General features: G+C 40.8%; 1 protein-coding gene across 1 annotated transcript in view; it reads right to left on the bottom strand.

Annotated features, from left to right (window-relative positions):
- Window positions 1-9,202: 9,202 nt before the first annotated feature.
- The window catches only part of LOC147898709 (putative glycosyltransferase), a 47,704-nt gene continuing 36,041 nt past the window's right edge, over window positions 9,203-20,865 (bottom strand). The window contains exons 12-18 of the mRNA XM_087379217.1: window positions 12,112-12,455; window positions 11,627-11,769; window positions 11,385-11,517; window positions 11,223-11,304; window positions 10,759-10,960; window positions 10,362-10,554; window positions 9,203-9,960 (exon numbers count right to left, since the gene is read on the bottom strand). Coding sequence (XP_087235343.1) covers window positions 9,801-9,960; window positions 10,362-10,554; window positions 10,759-10,960; window positions 11,223-11,304; window positions 11,385-11,517; window positions 11,627-11,769; window positions 12,112-12,455 — 1,257 coding nt within the window. The 3' untranslated portion in view covers window positions 9,203-9,800. The remainder of the gene's footprint in view (window positions 9,961-10,361; window positions 10,555-10,758; window positions 10,961-11,222; window positions 11,305-11,384; window positions 11,518-11,626; window positions 11,770-12,111; window positions 12,456-20,865) is intronic.

The raw sequence follows: 20,865 nt of genomic DNA, 5'->3' as shown, positions 1-20,865 counted from the left end.
CTCTAGGTTCAAGTGTGCAAGGTGGCATTTCAAGTGTACCTAGCCACCACGATCAAGGTATGGGGACAAAGAGGCCACTCAACATATGTGGAGGTAATGTTTACCTAGATTGAGGTATAGATGATGATTTGGTAAGTGATTTGTCAATTGATGTGGCACAGGGGTCCCTAAGGATGCAAGAGGTGGAAGCATAACTGGACATCAATACCTTGATTGAGGTATGTGGCAAGTTCACAACAGGCCGGTCCAAGTGGCACTCTCATACCTCGATCTAGGTATGTGCTAAGTGAGGTGGTACTTCAAGTCACCCATGAGGTGGCAATGCTGCCCAATTGTGTAGATGAGGTGGCATCCATAAGATAGTCCAAGTGGCACCTATATCTCGATCTAGGTATATGTCAAATGAGGTGGCACTTGAGGTCATAGCCTCGCCCAAAGGTGTTGAAAGCATGAACAAACACATGTACACAAATACCTCAATCAAGGTATTGTCCAAGTGGTCTATGTGGTAGCAAAGCTTTCATTATGCATGATGCCTAGAGGGTAATGTTTGGATGAGTTCCACATGGCTACATTTTTTGATGTTTCTAAAAAATCTCTTTTCCAATTGGTTTGGTAAAGATGTCTCTAACATTATAATGATGTAAGATGATGTCTCCAATCAGCAACCTTTCTTTGAAGAAATGCTCTCTAACATTGATATGCTTTATCCTAAAGTGATATACCTAATTCTTTGCAAGTGCTTGAGCTAATTGATTATCATGATAGGTAGTTGGTGGTTTTGTGTCATCAACATAGTATGATAGTCTTATGAGACTTATAGCTTCATAAGATCTTTTTGTGAAAGCTTGCTATTTTGCTTCTGGATAAAAAAGAAATAGTTGGTTGCTCATTTCATTATCATGTATTTGCTCATTGGATAGGGAAATTCATAATCTTGTTTGATTGTTGATTAGCTATGAGTTCAGCATGTGAGGTGATATTAATCCATGGGTATGTGATATATGATTCACTGATATCAATTATAGGAGATAGAAACCATTATTTGATTAGTTTTTGGTAGGGGTATAACTTGAATTTTGGTTGGATAATGGACATATGTTTTGTTTTTATTTATATTTGTTGGTATTTATATGTTTTGTTTGTATTTGTATTTACTAACATTTCGTACTTGCATGCATGCATCCATGCATAGAGGGGATTATGTGGCACGTCTAGTTTGTAGTCCATTGATGTGATCTTTCTCTCCCTCTAGCTTAGTCTTGGAGTCTTGGGATTCTCATGGGATTGAGTTTCATCCTTTTTCTAAGCCTCCCTAAGTTGTTGTGCCATTTCCCTTCATCCCTATTTGGGAATTGAAAAGACTTGTGATCATGTTGACCACATCAATAGCATATGATGCTATCATTTACTCTTCCTTGAACTCTAGTGAACCTTTTGTGTTCTGCATATCTTCCTCTTCCTCTTTGGTGTCCTTTATATCTTTATATTAGCTTCTCTCTTTCATGCTTGTTCTTACGTATTACTGCCTCTTCCACCACTTTCTTGTTAGGTTCTTGCTTGTGCATATTGTCTACCTCTTCCACACATTGGAAGAATATGAATTCTTGAAGGAGTAATAAATGTTGTACCTTGGCCCTTCTTGCGTCTTCTGAGAAGATTTCTCTGAATTGCTAGCATCAATGACTCTTGAGAAAATGCTTTATTGCGAAGATCAGAATGCGCATCTATAGACTTAATAGGAATTCACATTTCTCTTGCCCTGAATATCTGAACATTGAGTCATAAGATCAATCAGCTCAAAGATGCACACATCCTGCACCTGCAACAATTGTTGCTCTCAAGCAAAGATGCCCCAGCCCCCCTGGCTAACAAAAGGTGTAAAATGGCCGCTGCTACTATAACATATCCACTTGCAATTCCATTTCTTTCCTTGAGGATCGATTGATGTGAAGAGGGTGTCTCTCCTGGGAAGATATTTTACGATAAAATCTCTTGGAAGGGTATGCAATAATCGATGGATCAATGACCATGTAAACTGAAATTGTGACAGAAATTTCAGTCAGCCAAGAAAAGAAACATAAAAAGAAAGAGATTCTGGGTGAGATCTTCATCCACCCACAAGCTTGATTATCAATATATCATGTGCTAAAGATGAGCTGAAAACTACAAAATCTTGTCACTTCCAAGATAAGTTCAATGATTCATTGAATCATGGGGAAAAGATAAGCTCCCAAGAGCATTCAGACAAATGTTGCCGTATTTTGCCATAATTTGATAGTACATTTGACTACGCAAGCAACGATCGACAATCCAAGTCACAAATTCATGCACTGTTTTGCCATCGTTGAATGATCATAATCATCATCCCTATGCAATTGGAGCTCAATCATATCTCTATGCTGGAGCACAATCACAGTCCGTCAATCCATGCATGCTGAGCAGCAGCCCACAGCTCCTCCACCCTTGAAAGTAAGCGTAAGGATAGGAAAGGCTGGTGTTATTAAGGAGGACTCCGACATCAACGCCTGAGACCAACTACCATGAGCATGAGAGGGGTTTGAAGGGGAGCAGGTAGAGCCAAAAGAGGAAGGCGGAAGGGAGGAGAGGAGGCCGAGGAAGGGGAGGGCGAGGGTGGCAAGGTATGGGGAGGAGATCATAGCCTAAGGATGCGATCGCCATAGCAAAAAAGGCTCGAGATGAAGGAAGTGCAGTGCATGGCTATGCCATGCAATTGCGAGAGAACTCAAGATGCAACTAATCCCATGGTTGCCACATGGCCAGCAATCCAAATTCAAAGGGGCAACTAAGCCATTTCTATAGGCTGCCCCAGAGCTAACAAAGCTATGATGAGTTGAATGAATGTTTGTGTACTTAAGGTTTATGATGTTTGTTGTGTACTACAACAATGAATGTTTGTGTGGCACTTAACGGATATGTTTTCCTTTCATTCAAGAAATTACCTTTGCATCTTCACCTAGGAAACTAGTTCCAAGAACTAGAAGATAAGATAAAGAAAAGTCTTCAATTAGGTTGGATGGAAGACACTAAACATTGGCTTTGGAGATGAGAGCTAGATCTGATACCAGTGGCAATCCCCTCAAGTGGAAGTTCCCCATACAAATTTATAAGTCCAAATTTCTTGCTGATCAAGGAATCCAAACTCAACTCAATCTTCTAGAGCTAGTACCAAGGCATGCACAAAGAGCAATGGCATCCATCCAATCAAAGGTGATACCACTTGAGATGCGAGATGTGACACCAAGTGAGACGCATTGGCATATGCAAGGCATGGATTTAGTACCTTCTGTAGTCTTAGAAACTGTAGTGCACTTGAAACACATTGTTTTTGGAACAATCCACAATGAAGAAACTCTAATTGAGGCCTACATACGAATTCTAAACATTTCCAAAGAGGTAACTAGTAAACTATGATGCAGATCGTTGTTGCTAGGTAGACCCACAAACCACCATAGTCATATCAAAAGCAATCAATTCTTTCCCACATCACATGAAGACCATCAAAGTACAATGACATTTGAAAGATCATGGAAGGAATGGCTATCTCATTTGAAATAAGGGAGCACTGTGGAAATGGATCAATGTGCCCTTTTGAAATGTGCATCAATCTCTCATGTGCATAGACACATCCTTGATGGCTACAAAACTTTCAAGTGGCCCACTAATCGTGAGCTTGAAATTAATAGATTCTTCTTGAATAATTTTTTACCTACCATGGAGGGAAATTTCAGAGGATAAAATTTTATTTAAGATTACAAGGAAGCAAAGCAAAAATTCTTGGTCAACGAAATTTTGAGCATATTGATTTTCAAACTTCACATATACTTGCAACTATCTAGAGAGGATCTTAGGGAAAGAGCAATTAGTGGAGAATCATTCAAGAGATGTTAGAACATGGTCCAATCTCTCATGTGGTAATCAAGTTGAGGGGGCTTAATCCCCTTGTGTAAGACTTATGACATATGGAAATAGGGAAATATAGTCCTAGATATATGTAGTGAATGGGAGGTCCTTAAATATACAACCTTGAATAAAGACCCTCCTCTCTCAATTGGCTCTTTTTGGGGGTACAGAGATGTTATGCATGCTAGGAGGCATTGGTAATGGGTCTCTCTTGTGCTCGATGCTTCCATTAACATGTGGCTTTACCATGCGTCCCTTTACTTGGTTTTAGAGCAGGTTATGCTTGTGGATTGGATTGTATTATGTGACATGACGGGCTGCTGTAATGCATAGATAGGTTGTGCAGTGGCATTATGGATTATAGTGGCACTCATGGATGTGACTACCTATGGGAGTGACTTGATTTTTGAAAATTGTTCAAAGAAGGTTGCTATAGCAAATTTGAAGGCATATAACATGGCAAACTTGAAGGCATCTAGTGTGGCATTTCATGAACCAAGGATAATTTATATGTACATGTTGATGTAGCCCTTTGTGAGATTGGTGGATCTATCCTATTTGGGTAGTCATATTTGATTCATGCTGGCCCATGGGGGGTGTTGGAATATAGTCCAATCTCTCATGTGGTAATGAACTTGAGGGGGCTTAAGGCCCTTGTGTAAGACGTGTCATATGGCAATGGGGGAAAATAATCCCATACTACAATGTTGTGAATTGGAGGTCCTTGAATATATGACCATGAATGATGGCCCTCCTCATATCCTAGCTAGCTCTTTTTGGGGTATGGGGAGGGTGTAAGTGGTAGGAAGCAATGTGAGTGGTAACCCCTTGTACTTGATGCTTCTATTAACAATGTGAGTGGGAACCCCTTGTACTTGATGGTAGGAAGCAATATGAGTGGGGTATGGGGAGGGTGTAAGTGGTAGGAAGCAATGTGAGTGGGCACCCCTTGTACTTGATTTCATTGCTTACACCTTCAAAGGATATTTCATTTCCATCATTTCTTTACCACAATATGCATATACAAGAATAAGATCAAGTATCTCATCCCTTATTCCAATGAGACTCTCCAAGGGTTGGGTTTCGACTTTGGTGGAAAGAAAAATATCTACATAAGTAAAGAAAGATATCAATGAGCCCATCAATCCCCCCCGCCCCCCCCCCCCCCCCTCTCTCTCTCTTAAACACTTTCTTGTAAGACTCTTTCTCTCTCTCTCTCTCTCTCTCTCTCTCTCTCACACACACACACACACACACACACACACACACACACACACACACACACACCCCTCTCCCTTTCTCTCTTTCCCTCACCATGTCCCTTCCACCCCCCACCATCTCTCTCTCTCTCTCTCTCTCTCTCTCTCTCTGTGCCCCCCCCCCCACATGTCTATTCTCTCCATAGGAACCTTTCTCGACACACATTCACATGCATAGAATGGACAAATGAAGTGCCATTATGCAAAAGAGACAATAAAAAAGAGAGATACAATTTGAAGGAAAGCAAATTTGATTATGTCTCAAGCCATGTACATGTGATGAACCACCTTGACCTTGAGTCCTTTCTTTGTATTCAAAAACCCAACAATGCAACCCTTCCAATGCTTCTCTTTCTTTTCTTTGTCCTTCCATGAAACCTTGAATGGACCTATTGAAGATGGTTGCATTGTGACCTAGGACATTAGCCTAAACTCTTGAGGAATTTAAACATCGGTGTCATCCTTTAAATTGCGACCCATACAATATTAAATTGGTAGCTTTGGTCTAGGGGATGGAGAGTGCTTCACTTGTAGAAGGAATGGGAGCAAGCAAAGAGAAAGAGGTTGGAAGGACGAAGAGATTGAGGGGAAGGATGCTGAGAGGACGTTGAGGGAGGAGGAGGTTGAGATGAGGAGGAAGAGGTCGAGCGAAGGTTCAGAAATTGAAAAGAAGGTAGAGGTTGAGGAAGGTCTCGAGTGAATGGGGATAGTTTGGGGGGACTCTTGGGAGGTGTTTGGGGGGGTGGGGACACTTTTTTTGAAATTTTCAAAAAAAAAAAGAGATGAAAAATACTTGCAAATTTTTGGGGCCCACCAATAGACGCAGGAGGGTAGGGGGGACTAGCACAAAAGTTAAGGGGGGGAGTAAATGCCCCAGAAGGTGGTGGGGGTAAGAGGGAGGCAAGTGGGAGCCTAGTGGGAACCAAGGGAGGTCTCTCCACCAATGAGAGGCCAATATGGAATCCTCCATTCTTTTAATGAAGCAAACAAGTAAAGAAGGCTTTGAAGACAATGCCAATACGTCATGGGATTCTTTCAAGGCTTGAAAGCTTGAGAGCAAAGTGCAATTAAAAGACACGTCTTGTCGCATGGAGTCCAAGTACCAATAATGATCACACGTCCAACTATGTACTTCGTCCCATGGAGGATCTTTTTTGTCCCATTAACCTTGATAATAAAAGATTGGTTGCATCCACACTGAGCAAGGAGGACATAATCTATATTTGTTATGATGTAAAGAAGAGAGATGCATCTCAAGTACAAACACTAGAGCATATATGCAAATAGAACTTAAAAAAAGGTAGAGCTATATTGCTCCAAAAAAGCAAGACAAATTTGCTCCACCCATAATCTAGCACGATTTAACATGATTAACCAAGATCCACATCCACCACCTTTCTATGATATCCTAAGTGGAGCCGTCAAACCAAACTAAGACAAATTATCTAGCACCAATGCAACCAAGACAATAATCCGCAGAAAATGCAGATGCTGCAAAAATCACATTAATATTCTTGGACACAATGCAATCTTACATATAACCAAATATAAATGTGAAAAACTTCAAAAAAGGATTAATCAAGGTGTTGATGCGAATATAGCCCTAATCGTTGTGATTGGCAATGTCATTGTTTTAATGCTTTAACAAATATACAATGCCATTGATTTTAATGTTCGCATGAGCTAGCATTTATAGCATATGATGTTCCCAAAATCTAAATAGAGCAAGGGGAGGAGAGGGGAAACATACATAAGGGCGAGAGAGGCCAATTAAATTATGAAGGGAGGAGGTGGCATGCATGAGGGAGTGGAGAGCCTCACACAATTAATATGCTCTATTCCATACATCTCACAAAGGTCCACCAAAGCTTTAAAGATGCTAAATCACTAACTAATCACATGCAAATCCTTACATCACCACCAATAACCCAAAGCACTAATCATATTCAGTTTGGACTGTCGCCCATTTGGGCCTTCAACCCAAAGAACAAGAAGCATGCCATTTTCCCTTAGCAAACATATAAGGAAACAACAATTGCACAACAAACTCATGCTAAACCCCAGATTCAACAATCACAATCACATGATATTTGCAATCAACACAATCCAAACAACCAAAACTAAAGAGTGTAATTGCCCCTCTAAATTGCCAACTCAACAAGTATTGTAGTCAACAAACTTTGTCCCACTATCAAAACCTTAAACTCACAATCAAACTTACAAACCAAAAAATAAGACTTGCAATTGTAGTCGTGCTAATGCAATCATTGCTTGTGTCATACTTACCTTGACAATGCTACTCAAACTGAGCATAAGCCTCAAGTAATATTTGAGAATTGTGCACTTACAAAGTATCGAGATGATCTTTTGACTTTTAGGACTAGAGTATGTGCACTACAATATCAAAATTGTTATGCCACACTCAAGAGGTACTATAACTTATATGTGGATTCTTTTCTAAGGAGGGAAGTACAAATAAGAACTCGTATGGGGGAAGGATCAATTTTATTGTGCCAAAAAAATGTCCATGTACATTCTAACAAAGGTTGGCCTTTTTTCCCCCCTCTTTTGAAGAAAATGAAGCAAGCAAGCAAACATGCAACATCATCTTATGAATGTCAACTATCCTTGCGCCCAAGGCAAGGTCTAGTTTGGATATCTACTTCCAAGAAATATCCTTACAAGATATTGGACATTGCCTTCTAAACTTCACTTTTAACACAATTTTAAGGCTTACAATATTAACTAGTGGCATTGACTCGCATGAGACAATGCAAACCCTTTGAAACGAATCTTCAAATTTATCTTACCTTTTAAAGACAAATGTCTAACCAAGAAACTTTTCAACTAAAGTGATCAATAACAACAATTAGTCTAGGCCCATGATCCTTTATATACAAGATCTACATCTCATGTGAATCTATTGCACTTCTTTTACAAAAGATTATATTTTGAATAGGTTGACCATTGGAGCATTACTTAGTAACTTGACATAGGGAATTGTTTAATATTGTTATAGATTTTTGAAGTCATGTATGCCATGCCACTTCAAATAAGGAGTTGTTTAGGTGCCCTTCCCAAGGCTTTTGCAACTTGTACGAAAATGGGCTAGAGTCATTGCTACTCTACTAGGAGATATATGGGGTTCTATCAGAGCTCCCATCTTGTTTAGTGAGCTTGCTTTAATTGAAGATGCAAGTATATCTTGTAGGTTTCTTTGCCTATTATTAGTGCACGCTAATGGACCATTTTGTAAGTCATTATTGAAATTTTCAAGAGAGTATGAAGATGGATGTTAGTAAGAGAGGAACATGGATGCTTGGCAAGACTTCTAGAGTTAAGCAAGAGACGAGTGGATGTACTACATAACTGACCATGTAAAAGAACTTTGATGGTGATATACAAGGTTCTATTAGAGCTCCCATCTTGTTTAGTGAGCTTGATCTAATTGAAGATGCAAGTACATCTTGTATGTTTCTTTGCCTATTATCAATCGACGCAAATGGACCATTTTGTGAGTCATTATTGGAATTTTCAAGAGAGAGTGTAGATGGATGTCAGTAAGAGAGGAACATGGATGCTTGGCAACACTTAGAGAGTTAAGAGAGAGACGAGTGGACTTACTACATAACCGACCTTGTAAAAGAACTTTGATGGTCATTATGCTGAGAGGGATAAGTAAGAACTTCATTCCATAGCACTATTTTTACAAGTCGTCAAAAGCTATCTGATCTTTAAAGCTTGTTTCGTAGCAAGGTGCAAGTGCCTCATTTGGAGACTCTACTGTAATGAATATGATAATTCCAAGGCCCTGATAATAAAGCGTCACCTACACATCTAAGCATGCCACTGGTTTTTCCCTTCACTAGTGAAAAGAATGTTACCACTGCATAGAAGCCAAAGAGGCATCCCTCATCTACAATAAGCTTGTCTATCACTCTTAACAATTTTGAGCATATCAAGAAAGCAATGCAGTTTCTAAACAAAAAGATCCATACCAGAAAACGAAGCATCTTGGGCACTATAAATCAAGAGAGCCATCATTTGTCTACACTAGAACTATCATACTTCACAATTTCACTTGCTCAAGCCATATGAGCATACCAAGAAGCAAGGCAATCGTCACCAACTTGCATCGAATGAGCAATTGGAATGTCAACTCAACCCAAAGTGTGAGTGCCAATATGATCCCTTACATGATTCTTTCATAAAATACTCCACAAAATGAGGAAGTTGGGTGCACTATAATAAATGAGACATTCCTGACCTACACTAAGCTCTGTGCCAGAGTGCACTTTTTGTTGCTTCTTTGCAAGAAGATCAACATAGAATGTAGTAGCCCATAACACGGTAAATTTTCCATCACATTCCATCCACAGTGCTTAGGTTTTACTGTGCAGGTGTTAGCCATGAATTTCATCTTAGGGAAAAGGGAAAATATTTCAGCTTGCAGTAATCAATGCAAGATTGGAGTCTTCAGGTTAACCTGGTAACTCCAAGGATGATAAATAATGATAAACATCATTTTTCTGCAGCCTCTATTCACTTAGCAAGAAACAATCAGGAAGAAATGCAGGACATTGAGTTGTCTCTTGCAAGCCATATCTCTTACAGCTGTTATGCACATAAGCAAGGTGGAGAGTTCCCATTAGCATATTCTTTCAAGACACCCCACACCTTTTGCTCCACCTCTCTCCATGTTCTTGCCACCTTTAGCTCCTTCCAGATATTGAATAAAACACCGAGAGCGTTCTCCTCGTGCAAGATAGTGTAACACCTATCCAAACCATCAGAGAAAAAAAGAATTAAGAATGTCTCTTGCAAATAATATCGCAACATAATTATCCCAATGCTAATGATATGCAATTAACATGGTACATTGGCTTCTCACACCCCCAAGAATATCATTAAAAATCTATGGGACACTTTAATATTCTGTCAAATTCCCTTTCCAAAGTCAAAGGTGCATGATATATTGTGAGATATCTTAGTAAGAGGAATGTGACCTTCCTTCATGCCCACAATAAATCTGTACACAAAAAAATGGCATGGCTCGATTTTCAGGGAACAACTTCGCATTAAATTGCCTTTGATCTATTTTTACTCTCCCTGTATGTCCAAGAAATTTTGTGAAGTCACATGACTCAAAGAGCTAGTTTTGAAATGAGTGAACATTACATTGCCCGATAAGAGACCTCATGACGGTCCTCAGTATTGATCTCAGGTTCCCACCCCTTCACAGGTGATGATAACATCTGACTACGGTTGTTTGACAATGGGAGTTGATAATTGGCAAGAAAGCACTTCAAAAGTTCTGAATTGCCTTGAAACACATCTAAATAAATTGCCACCAACTCATAAACAGGATCCCCTACATAAAGCAGAGAGCCATAAGACATTATTCATAATCATTGCTGATCATTTAAAAAATAAATTGCCACCAACTCATAAACAGGATTCCCTACATAAAGCAGAGAACCATAAGACATCATCCATGATCATTTCTCATCACTGTTCAAAATTTTCTTGCACCATGTCCATAGAAGGAAAAATATAAAATCATGCATCTGCTCACCAAGACAAACGTCTCCAAAATCAAGGATGTAGCATGCTTTAATTGTATCAATACTTTCAACATTAGGTCTACCGTTGTCGGTGTCTGCAGTATATGACTTGCTTTCTGTTGGTGCACAAGGTTCCACCTGGATATTTTCATCATTCACATCCATGTGAAGCCAAACTGGTAATTGGCTCATTTGTGCTACTCCATTCATCACCTACAAGTGTTAATCACGACCCACATGACATTCTTTTGGAATTTAACTTTGCAATATGTAAATAGGGATTAAAGAAGATATGTAATAAGATGTACAATGAAAGCCATGTAAAGGTCCACTCGGCCATATTCTAGTAAACCGGAAGGAAGGTTTTGATTAATCTCTAGTCTGACAAAAGGTAAACAATGGGGGTATGTGACAAATCATGAAAACCACTCTTTCCTTTTTATGAAGAAGGAAACATTGTAAAAGGAAATGTCACCTTGTTCACTCCTGCCAATACAACAGGATCAGATGGAAGATAGTCCTCCAATTGTAGTTTCAGATGAGTAGGAACAGAGCCCCTGTAGATGTAGCCAAAAGGATCATGCTAAGATTTGTCATCAATATACTGTTTGAATTACCACATAAACAGAAACACTACCATTCCTCCAATCGGCTATGTACATGTTGGTGCTGCTTCCGCATCATACCGATGAAAAGCTGCCAGTCTGCAGGAACCTTGCATATCCAGTTGTCACGTGGACCATCATATTCGCTCCCAATCCTAGCACCATCTATTCAGAAACACTGCTATGTTTCAACATATTCTCCACATCACAAGCATTTCCCCTCTCCATAAGTACAAAGCGGTAAAATTACCCAATTCTTTGTGCTCCATCTTACCTTCTTCAACCTGAGGATCCTTATCTCCTCGTTTTGCCAGAGCACAGTCCAATGGAGGTAGTGGCAGACAATGTAGGGATCTAATTTGCTCTCCAAGGAAATTAGCCAAAGCCACCAGCTGACCTTTGTTCATCTTTAAACGCCTGTTATAAAGACCATGCAAACCTTTATTCTATCTGTATTTGAATAACAGATAAACAGTACAAAAACGAAGTCCAAAAAAGGTATAGTTAAGCGCATTAAAAAAACCTTTCGTTTGAATCCACATGTCTGCATATCATGGTTTCCTAATGCCATCCGTGAATGTTCTCATTAAAAAGACAAAGGAGACACATTGCACTTGAAAATCGTACGAGACTGCCCCTTATATTTCAGCAGCTGCTTTTTTTCGAAGATCAAATAAATCTAAGTAAAACATGTGCACCACTTCAAATTGAAATACACAGAGTTGAAAATGGAGTTGTAAGCTGGCTAAGGCATCTCACATATGAGCAAAGTCTTCGCCTTTGCATCTACCCGTAATAAGATATGGATACCGGACTGGCGTGATATCCCTGGTATTTGAAAAACTATCTTGCTTGTTCTCTGAATATGTTGCATTTAACACTGCTTGAACCCATCTTGTTCTATAGAAATCAGATGGCAGTGAACAATCCCCCTCTTGTTGGTGGTCTGCCCTCTTCAACATGAACAAGGAATCCCCCTTCCCATCCCACATAACAGCTGTACATGCTCCACCCTCATCGTACAGGATTCCACTAGCAAAAAGATCTGGAATTGCATGCCTCAGTGGCGATCCACTTTTATGCAATTGAGAATAGAATTGTAACTGCACTATTGACAAATAAGCAAAAGGGTAATCTTCTCTCTCTCTCTCTCTCTCTCGCATTCGACACAATCCTGCATAGAGATTTGGTAAAGTATAAGAAAGTCATTTGTCTCTTTTAGAGACTTACAATGGCAGGGCATACAACCATCACAAGACCTATGAGTGCAGTTTCTATTGTGAAGACCTTTGGAACGATGTGGTAAAGTATGCATTAGAATGTTTGCCATGTCAACAAAACAAACTGGACAGCAAGCTCCCAACTGACTGTTGCAGCCATTACTGTGTAACGAAAACATGTATTCTCGAATGTCGAATAGACTCACCATGTGCTTACATGATCTTGGGATTCGGGAATGACTTACATAGACTGTCGAACTCTTGTGTGTATCGTCCAGGGGATTGGCACCTTCATTGTTGAAGAGTATTTGGATTTGGCCCAGGTCTCCATTGTGGATTGTTTTGGTAGAGTACTCCAAAACTTCTCTTCCTATTTTTTCCTTGTCTCAGACAATCCATCTACCTTAAAATGTTATGCTGTACTTGGAGTGAGTATAGGGCCCACAACAATAAAACAACTTTGTCAAAAGGACCACTAAATTTGGCGTCCTTGTCACTAACAATCTCCTGAGGGAACATTTTGTGTTTAAACACGTTATCAATAACCTGCCAGCCAATCCGAGATCATGAATGACTCTTGTTGGGGACAAAATGGGCATGTTTAGTAAGCTTGTCAACTAACTGATTCATTCCCTGTATATAGGAGGAAGTCCCGTGATAAAAACTATGGCAATAGCTGTCAATTTGCCTTTGGATATATCAAATGGCGATGGAGAAGCGAGGTCGGGTAAATGCATGCAGGAAAGTACATCAAGACCACTTGTCCAATCCATCATGTGTACAAAAGTGCGCATTTTATGAGGTTGATGATTTCATTAGAACTCTAGACCATGTGGCCAATCAAATCCAGTGCTCAAGCATGGTAGGAAATCACATATAATGGACATTGTAGTCACATGCATGATTAGAATGTTATCTTTCTCAATCTAAAAAATGATTTATACCAAATTTTACAAGTGTCTTGGATTAATTATCAATGCAAATGAATTTCTTTTTTTTTTCATAATTTGAAACAAAATATTTATGATATCAAAATATAACATTTAAACAAAAACAAGGCAAGGCATACACTAAGTTTTGAGACAATTTTATTTAAATGCAAAGTTGATAGATTTAAAAAACAACATTTTCTACATCATTAGATCGATATTCCTTAGTAAATAAGTATATTTGTAATTTGGTAAGCAAGCACATATATTGTAATTTTGCTAATTCCCTAGGGAGCAAATCCTTAGGAGCAAATATATTACAAATACTTGATTGTTAAGGAACTCCTAGTCAAGACATGGCAAGAGCTGAAGGAGAATATGGGCTTCTACAAAAGAGAAATCAAACCATGGGAGCAAACCGATGCTGGGTTATGGGAGGTAAGAGTATCTCAACGAGAATATTTCTCTCTTCAAATGGACAAATAATATGCAAACTAAGGACCATCTCTCATAAACTTGAAAGTAGAATGGGCAAATGGAGAATGAACCAAGAGAGAACACAGTTTACAAATTCTGCCCATCAAGAGATATTGAGAATATTGAGGATGAGCACCATACATTTTTCATATGGGGGCTTACCAACACATTAGTAAGATATGTCTCTAGTCTTTTTGGGCAACTAGCAAAAATGTTGGGATCCTATATATAGCGGTCTTGAAACTTTGGAATATAAGGGTTAATGCCCCACCTGTGAGCTCCCATTTGAGGAGGACAAGGGGCTTGACACCTACAGCATGATGGGTGTAGAAGGTGATCCTCCTGCCACATGGGCACATTAGGGGGATGGAAGCAAGCTGCTATGTGGACACCAAGCAGGCTGCCACACGACATTGTGGTTCTCAGGTTAATTGTAGGGCAGCCACATGGGCAACACAGGCCATCACATATGGCTGGCAATAGGCCTGGGTTTAGGGCAGCCAGGAACAGGCCCTGGCTGAAGCAGTAGAGGCACTCAGCAGATGGGCCAGAATGGGACTGGGTAGCGCCTTAAATAGGCCTGCTGCAGGTCCTCCATACAGGACAGTGAGGGTCAGTTGGTCAGATTTGGGGGCCTTATGCCCTATAAAAGGAGCTTCTAGGCGCATCCAAAGCACTTTATTCTGCAGATGGTCCTGGCAGTCGGCCAAGGACAGTTCCCAGGGCACATTAGACTGCATACCAACAGTGAGTTGGAGAGCATCTAGTGGTGCATAGGACAGCGGCAAGCATGCTGTACAGGAGTGCTCATGCAGTTCAGGAGGAAATACAGTAGGTAGTACAGCAGCATACATTGCAATTTAGAGCGCCTACCAGTGAATTGGAACAAATTTTGGACAGGTTTTGTACTTTCCTTCTGCATATTTGGCTGTACATCTCAGTGTTCTCTCTCCTGGTTCTGAAGGCTTCTATCTAATTGTGTACACATGCTGAATGTGATTAAGTGGTTGTAGTATCCTGGCATATCTTCTGCATAAGGATAACTCGTGTTCTCAGATGTTGACATGGTCTATAGTCTAGAGACACATGCTTATAGGAGTGTTTTCCAATAGAAACTGTTAGAATTATTGTTATAATTTAGCAGTGACCAATGTAATGTAATAAGTAGGTTAGGGGCACTTTTCCCTCATTTTAGAGGTTTTCCCCCCTAACCCTAGTTAGTTCACTAACTACGGTTAGTGAAGGATAAGGTTTTGTCATTAGACAAAACCTATCCCACTCTTCAGTTGTATCACACTCTTCTATTGCAACTATTGCTTTCAGCTCTCACTCTCCTACTCTCTTGCTCTCTTGCTCACACACTCTGCTCTCTCTCCCTTAGTACTCACATTTGGTATCAGAGTAGCAAGATCCTGCTCTTAGTTTTCTTGCCCGCAAGCTTACTGCCCAGCTACCCTGCTCCCTGCTCGTCGTCCGTACAGTCCGTCCCTACAATCTGTACGGACTGATTCGGTACATTCCCGTACAGCTCCTGCTCTCCGTACATTTGCTTCAGCTTTCGAGGTGTCGTACAATGCCGTCAGGGTCGTACAAGCTCACAGAGCTCCCGCTGTCCGTACATCTGCGCTAGCCCGTCGCTGTACTGTTGTACAGTTCCGCCGTACACCTACTATCCGTACCATCTGTGCCAGCCCATACAGCTCGTACGGACTGTTTCGTACAGCTGCCGTACAAGAATCCGTACATCCGTAAAAAAGAGCCCCGTACAAGTCGCTTTACACACTCCGTACATTGTATGAATTTCGTACTGACAGTTCCGTACAATCTGAGGAGACCGTACTTTCTGCAGATTTGTTCTTTGCAGGTGGAATCTAGAAGGTGTTTCGTGATAGGCAATTGCGCAGAGAGCCATTGTTTGGCTAAGATCTTGCAAGAATTTGGGGCATTCCGTATTTGTGGACAGACTTTGCATTTGTTGCAGAGAATTGCAAAAATTTGGAGCTTTTGCAATCACACTGCAATTTTGCACTGAAATTTGGGGCTTTTGCGGGCAGAGTGCAATTTGTGCAACATTTGGGGCTTTTCCACCATTGCCCCTTTCTAGTTGCAATTTCAAGCCACAAATTGGGGCTTTTGTGTTGGGAGAGCAATTTTACAGGTTTCAGTTCACATTGCCTTTCTGTAAGTGTTTTGAAGCACTTTTGGTAGGTTTTCGGAGAGATTGGATGCTCTAACAGATTTCTAACAGAGACATTACAGAGATTTGAGTTGCATTTTCAGCCAGTGTTTGGCTGTTTTTTTTTTGGGAATTGTGCACTCCATTCCCAGCAAGGGAATTCATATTTGCATTTGCTGTATTTTCTTTCTCAGACATGGCCCAGCAAAATCAGAATGATTTACAGTTCAGTGGTCTCTCACAAGAGGATAAGTTGGATGGTACCAACTACTCCCTCTGGAGTTTTATGGTACGCAACATTCTGATTTCCCGTAATTTGTGGGACTATGTAAATGGGGATGAGATCCGGCCAGCAAATGTGGCACCTAATACCCCTCCCCAGCAAGGAGAAGGCAGAGGTCGTGCACAGGGTACAGCTGCAGGGTACAGCTGCAAGACAAGTTATTGGTGGAGCTATAGCTACTACTCCAGAGCAAAAGAGATGGGATTCATGTGATGCTTTAGCTTTGTCGTGTATTTCTCTTTCAGTGAAAAGATTCATCATTCCGCATATCCGGTCGTGTAAGACCTCAAAGGCAGCATGGGATATTTTGGAGAGCATGTATGCAGCTCGGAATGATGCCTGATTCAGAGATGATTACCACTACTCTGAATTTTCTTCCTTAGTCTTATCTCAGCTTTCATACCTCGCTAAATTTGTCATTGAGGGGGGGTGCAAATCCTCTCAATTTTCACGAGTTGATAGGACTTCTGTTGCAGGAAGAGCAGACCAGGAAAAACATGGCTTCACGAGCAGGTGAACATGCCATGCTTTCAAAATTCAAGCCTAAAGGAAAGGGACAAGCAAAGACATCAGCAAATTAGCCTTCCAGTGGTTCAGGACAGCCTTCTCAAAAGGCTAAGGGTGATGCAGGTAAGCCCAAGAAGAAGGGTATATGTCATTACTGCAAAAAGCCAGGTCATTACATTCGAGAATGCAAGAAGAGGCTTGCAAAAGGAAAGAAAAACAGCTCCGGTATGGCTGTTTCAGATTCAGCTCCTCATGCATCTGACAATGAGGAAGCTACAGCCAACTTTGTGGAACACGACTATGCCTTCTTGTCTTGCATTTTAGACTCTCAGTTGGCTGCTCCGGATATTACAGCCACTTGTAATGATGACTCTTATGCTTTTCTGACATGCAGTTATAATTCTTCCAAGGATGCATCAGCTTTCAGTGCCAATGAGACACTAAATACATGGTATTTTGATAGTGGTGCCTCAAAGCATATCACTTCCAGGAAGTGTCTTTTCACATCTCTGCATCCACCTCCCGTTGGTAAAAAGGTCACATCTACCAACAACTCCTCCTATTCAGTTCGTGGTACAGGAGAAGTTGAACTTACAGCCATTGATGGCTCAACATTCAAAATTTCTGATGTCTTGTATGTGCCTGGTATCACAAAAAATCTACTTTCAGTGTCCACTCTTAACAAAGCTGGATTTCATGTCATTTTTTAAGATGACAAGTGTGCAATCCATGACAGAGAGAATGACTATGCCTTGAGATTGTCTGGCACTTTGTTACGTGGTCTTTTTCAACTTGACATGTATGAGAAAAGACCAGCACATGCTATTGCAATTTCCACTCCTACTGCTGCTATGCAAAATGCGGAGTTATGGCATGCCGGATATGGACACATGCATTATGGCAGCTTGATGACACTTCAAAAACATGCTATGGTTGATGCATTGCCTCCTCTTGAAACACCTCCTCCACATGCCTGTGAAGGGTGCATTCTTGGTAAAATGCACAGATTTCCTTTCAAGAAGGATGGATCAGTAAAAGCTGTTCGAAAATTACAGCTTATTCATAGTGATGTCTGTGGTCCCATGAGGACTCCATCATTGGGTGGTCATCTTTACTTTGTCACTTTTATAGATGACTACTCCAACTACACTTGGGTTTATGGGCTGAAACGCAAATTAGAAGTGTTTATGGTTTTCAAACACTTTGCAACCATGGTTGAAAATGAATCAGGACTCAAGATATAGACATTACAAACAGAGAGAGGAGGGGAGTATTTGTCTACAGATTTTGACGCATTTTTGAAAGACAAGGGCATTGCACATCAGCTTACAGTGAGGCTAACCCCTCAGTAAAATAGCAAAGCTGAGAGGAAAAATCGTACTCTTATGGAGATGGATAGATGCATGCTAAAAAGCAAAAAATTACCTCATAAATTTTGGCTTGAAGGTCTCATGTGTGCCAATTATGTTTTGAATCGGGCTCCCACAAAAGCTTTGAAGACCAAGACTCCCTATGAAGTTTGGAAAGGGAGAAAGCCTTCTGTGGATAATTTTCGTGTTTTTGGATGCCTTGTATATGCTCATGTGCCCGTTGAGTTTCGGCATAAGTTGTTTGATAAGGCAATCGAATGCATTTTTGTTGGGTACAGTGCAGAGAGCAAGGGCTACCGTCTCTACAATCCTGTCACACGCAAGATTATTGTCAATAGAGATGTTATATTTTCAGAAAATTCAGCTCACACTCAAGCTGAATTTGATATGCCTACTTCTTCCGATGATGTCTTTGAGGGATTACTACCCATTGCCTTGGGTTCCCCTGCTGATATATCTAATGCAAATCACAATTTACAGATACCTACACATGCTCCGATTCAACCATAGGATGTCTCACCACCTCCACAAGCAGTGAAAGAGATCGTTCAGTAAGAAATTGCAGATATACATGCAGCAAAAACAGTTCCAAATTGGCTGTTACAAACTCTCAGGGAGAGTGGCAGAACTCGTAGTGCAGTAAGGCATGGGAGGGGAGCTCTTTCAGTTGAATCAGCTTATGCAGGTATTCTTCTTGATGAGGAGGAGCTTGAGACATTTGAAGAAGCACAGGATAATGTGCATTGGATGAATGCCATGCACGATGAATTGCAGTCCATTCAGAAAAATCAGACATGGAAAGTTGTGGATTTGCCACCAGGTAAACATGCCATAGGTACACGGTGGGTTTTCAAAGTCAAAAGAAAGCCAGATGGGTCCATTGATCTGTACAAGGCAAGGCTGGTTGCAAAAGGATATGCTCAGAAAAAGGGCATAGACTATGAGGAGACTTTTGCTCCTACATCCAGAATGACAACCATCCGGTTAGTTATAGCCATGGCTGCAAATTTTGAATGGAATGTTCATCAATTGGACATTAAAACAGCTTTCCTTAATGGAGACTTGTTGGAAGAGGTTTATGTCAAACAACCTCCGGGCTTTAAAATTTCAGGAAATGCACTTCAGGTATGCAAGCTGAATAAAGCTTTGTATGAGCTAAAACAAGCCCCACGTGCATGGTATGCCAAAATTCATGCCTTTCTGACCAGCAAGGGGCTGCACAATAGTCCAACTGAGAGCACCCTCTACATCAAGAAGGATGGGGGGGATATTTTAGTCATCATTCTTTATGTAGATGACTTACTGCTCACAGGGTCAAATGAGGATAATATTGCAGATTTTAAAGCTGAATTGCAGACCACTTTTGACATGTCAGATTTGGGGCTGCTACACTTTTATTTGGGGATCCAGTTCACTCAAGAGAAAAGTGGCATCGTTATGTCTCAATCCAAGTATGTGCAGAAACTCTTGGACAGATTCAACATGCAGGATTGTAAGCCCATAGCTACTCCCATGGAGCCGGGACTGAAGCTTACAATGCATGATGCAGGTGAATCAATTGATGTCACACTCTATAGTCAGGCTGTTGGATGCCTCATTTATCTCTGCAATACACGACCTGATATTCAGTTTGCAGTTTCTTAGGTGAGCAGGTATATGCAGTCCAAAGACTATGCATTGGCAGGCTATAAAACGCATCTTCCGTTACTTGCAAGGTACAAAGTCTTTTGGCTTGATGTTTCCCAGGGGAGGTGACTTGCACATGCATGCCAACAGTGACTCGGATTGGGCTGGAGACTATGACACTAGGCAGTCCACAAGTGACAATTGTTTCTTTTTGGGCAAAGCTTGTATTTCTTGGTTGAGCAAGAAACAGTCTACAGTGGCTACCTCCTCATGTGAAGCGGAGTACAAGGCAGCTTTCACAACGACAGTTGAATGTGTTTGGCTGCATCATTTATTTGCTGATCTTCATCTTTCATTGGAGGGTCCTTCTCCAATTCTCACTGATAGTCAGAGTGCTATTGCAGTGGCAAAGAATCTTGTGTTTCATGCTCACACGAAGCACATTGAGGTTCACTATCACTACGTCAGAGAGAAGTTGCATGCAGGAGAGATCAGTATGATCTATGTGTCACCACATGACAATGTTGCAGACATTTTCACCAAAGCACTTCCACGTGAAAAGTTGCATTTCGCAGTGCCCTGAACTTATCTCCTTTTGGTGATTGATCATTTCCTTGTACATGACACTGGCACTGCAGGGGGCTGTTAGAATTATTGTTATAATTTAGCAGTGACCAATGTAATGTAATAAGTAGGTTAGGGGTACTTTTCCCTCATTTTAGAGGTTTTTCCCCCTAACCACAGTTAGTTCACTAACTACGGTTAGTGAAGGATAAGGTTTTGTCACTTAGACAAAACCTATCCCCACTCTTCAGTTGTATCACACTCTTCTATTGCAACTATTGCTTTCAGCTCTCACTCTCCTACTCTCTTGCTCTCTTGCTCACACACTCTGCTCTCTCTCCCTTAGTACTCACAGAAACAA

Source organism: Dipteris shenzhenensis, chromosome 9 (genome assembly GCF_047967505.1).
Source record: "Dipteris shenzhenensis isolate YYH24624 ecotype China chromosome 9, Dip_SZ_1.0, whole genome shotgun sequence".
In the NCBI taxonomy this organism is placed as follows: Eukaryota; Viridiplantae; Streptophyta; class Polypodiopsida; order Gleicheniales; family Dipteridaceae; genus Dipteris; species Dipteris shenzhenensis.
Note: the sequence above shows the minus strand (reverse complement) of the source record. Positions and strands in the feature narration are given on the sequence as shown.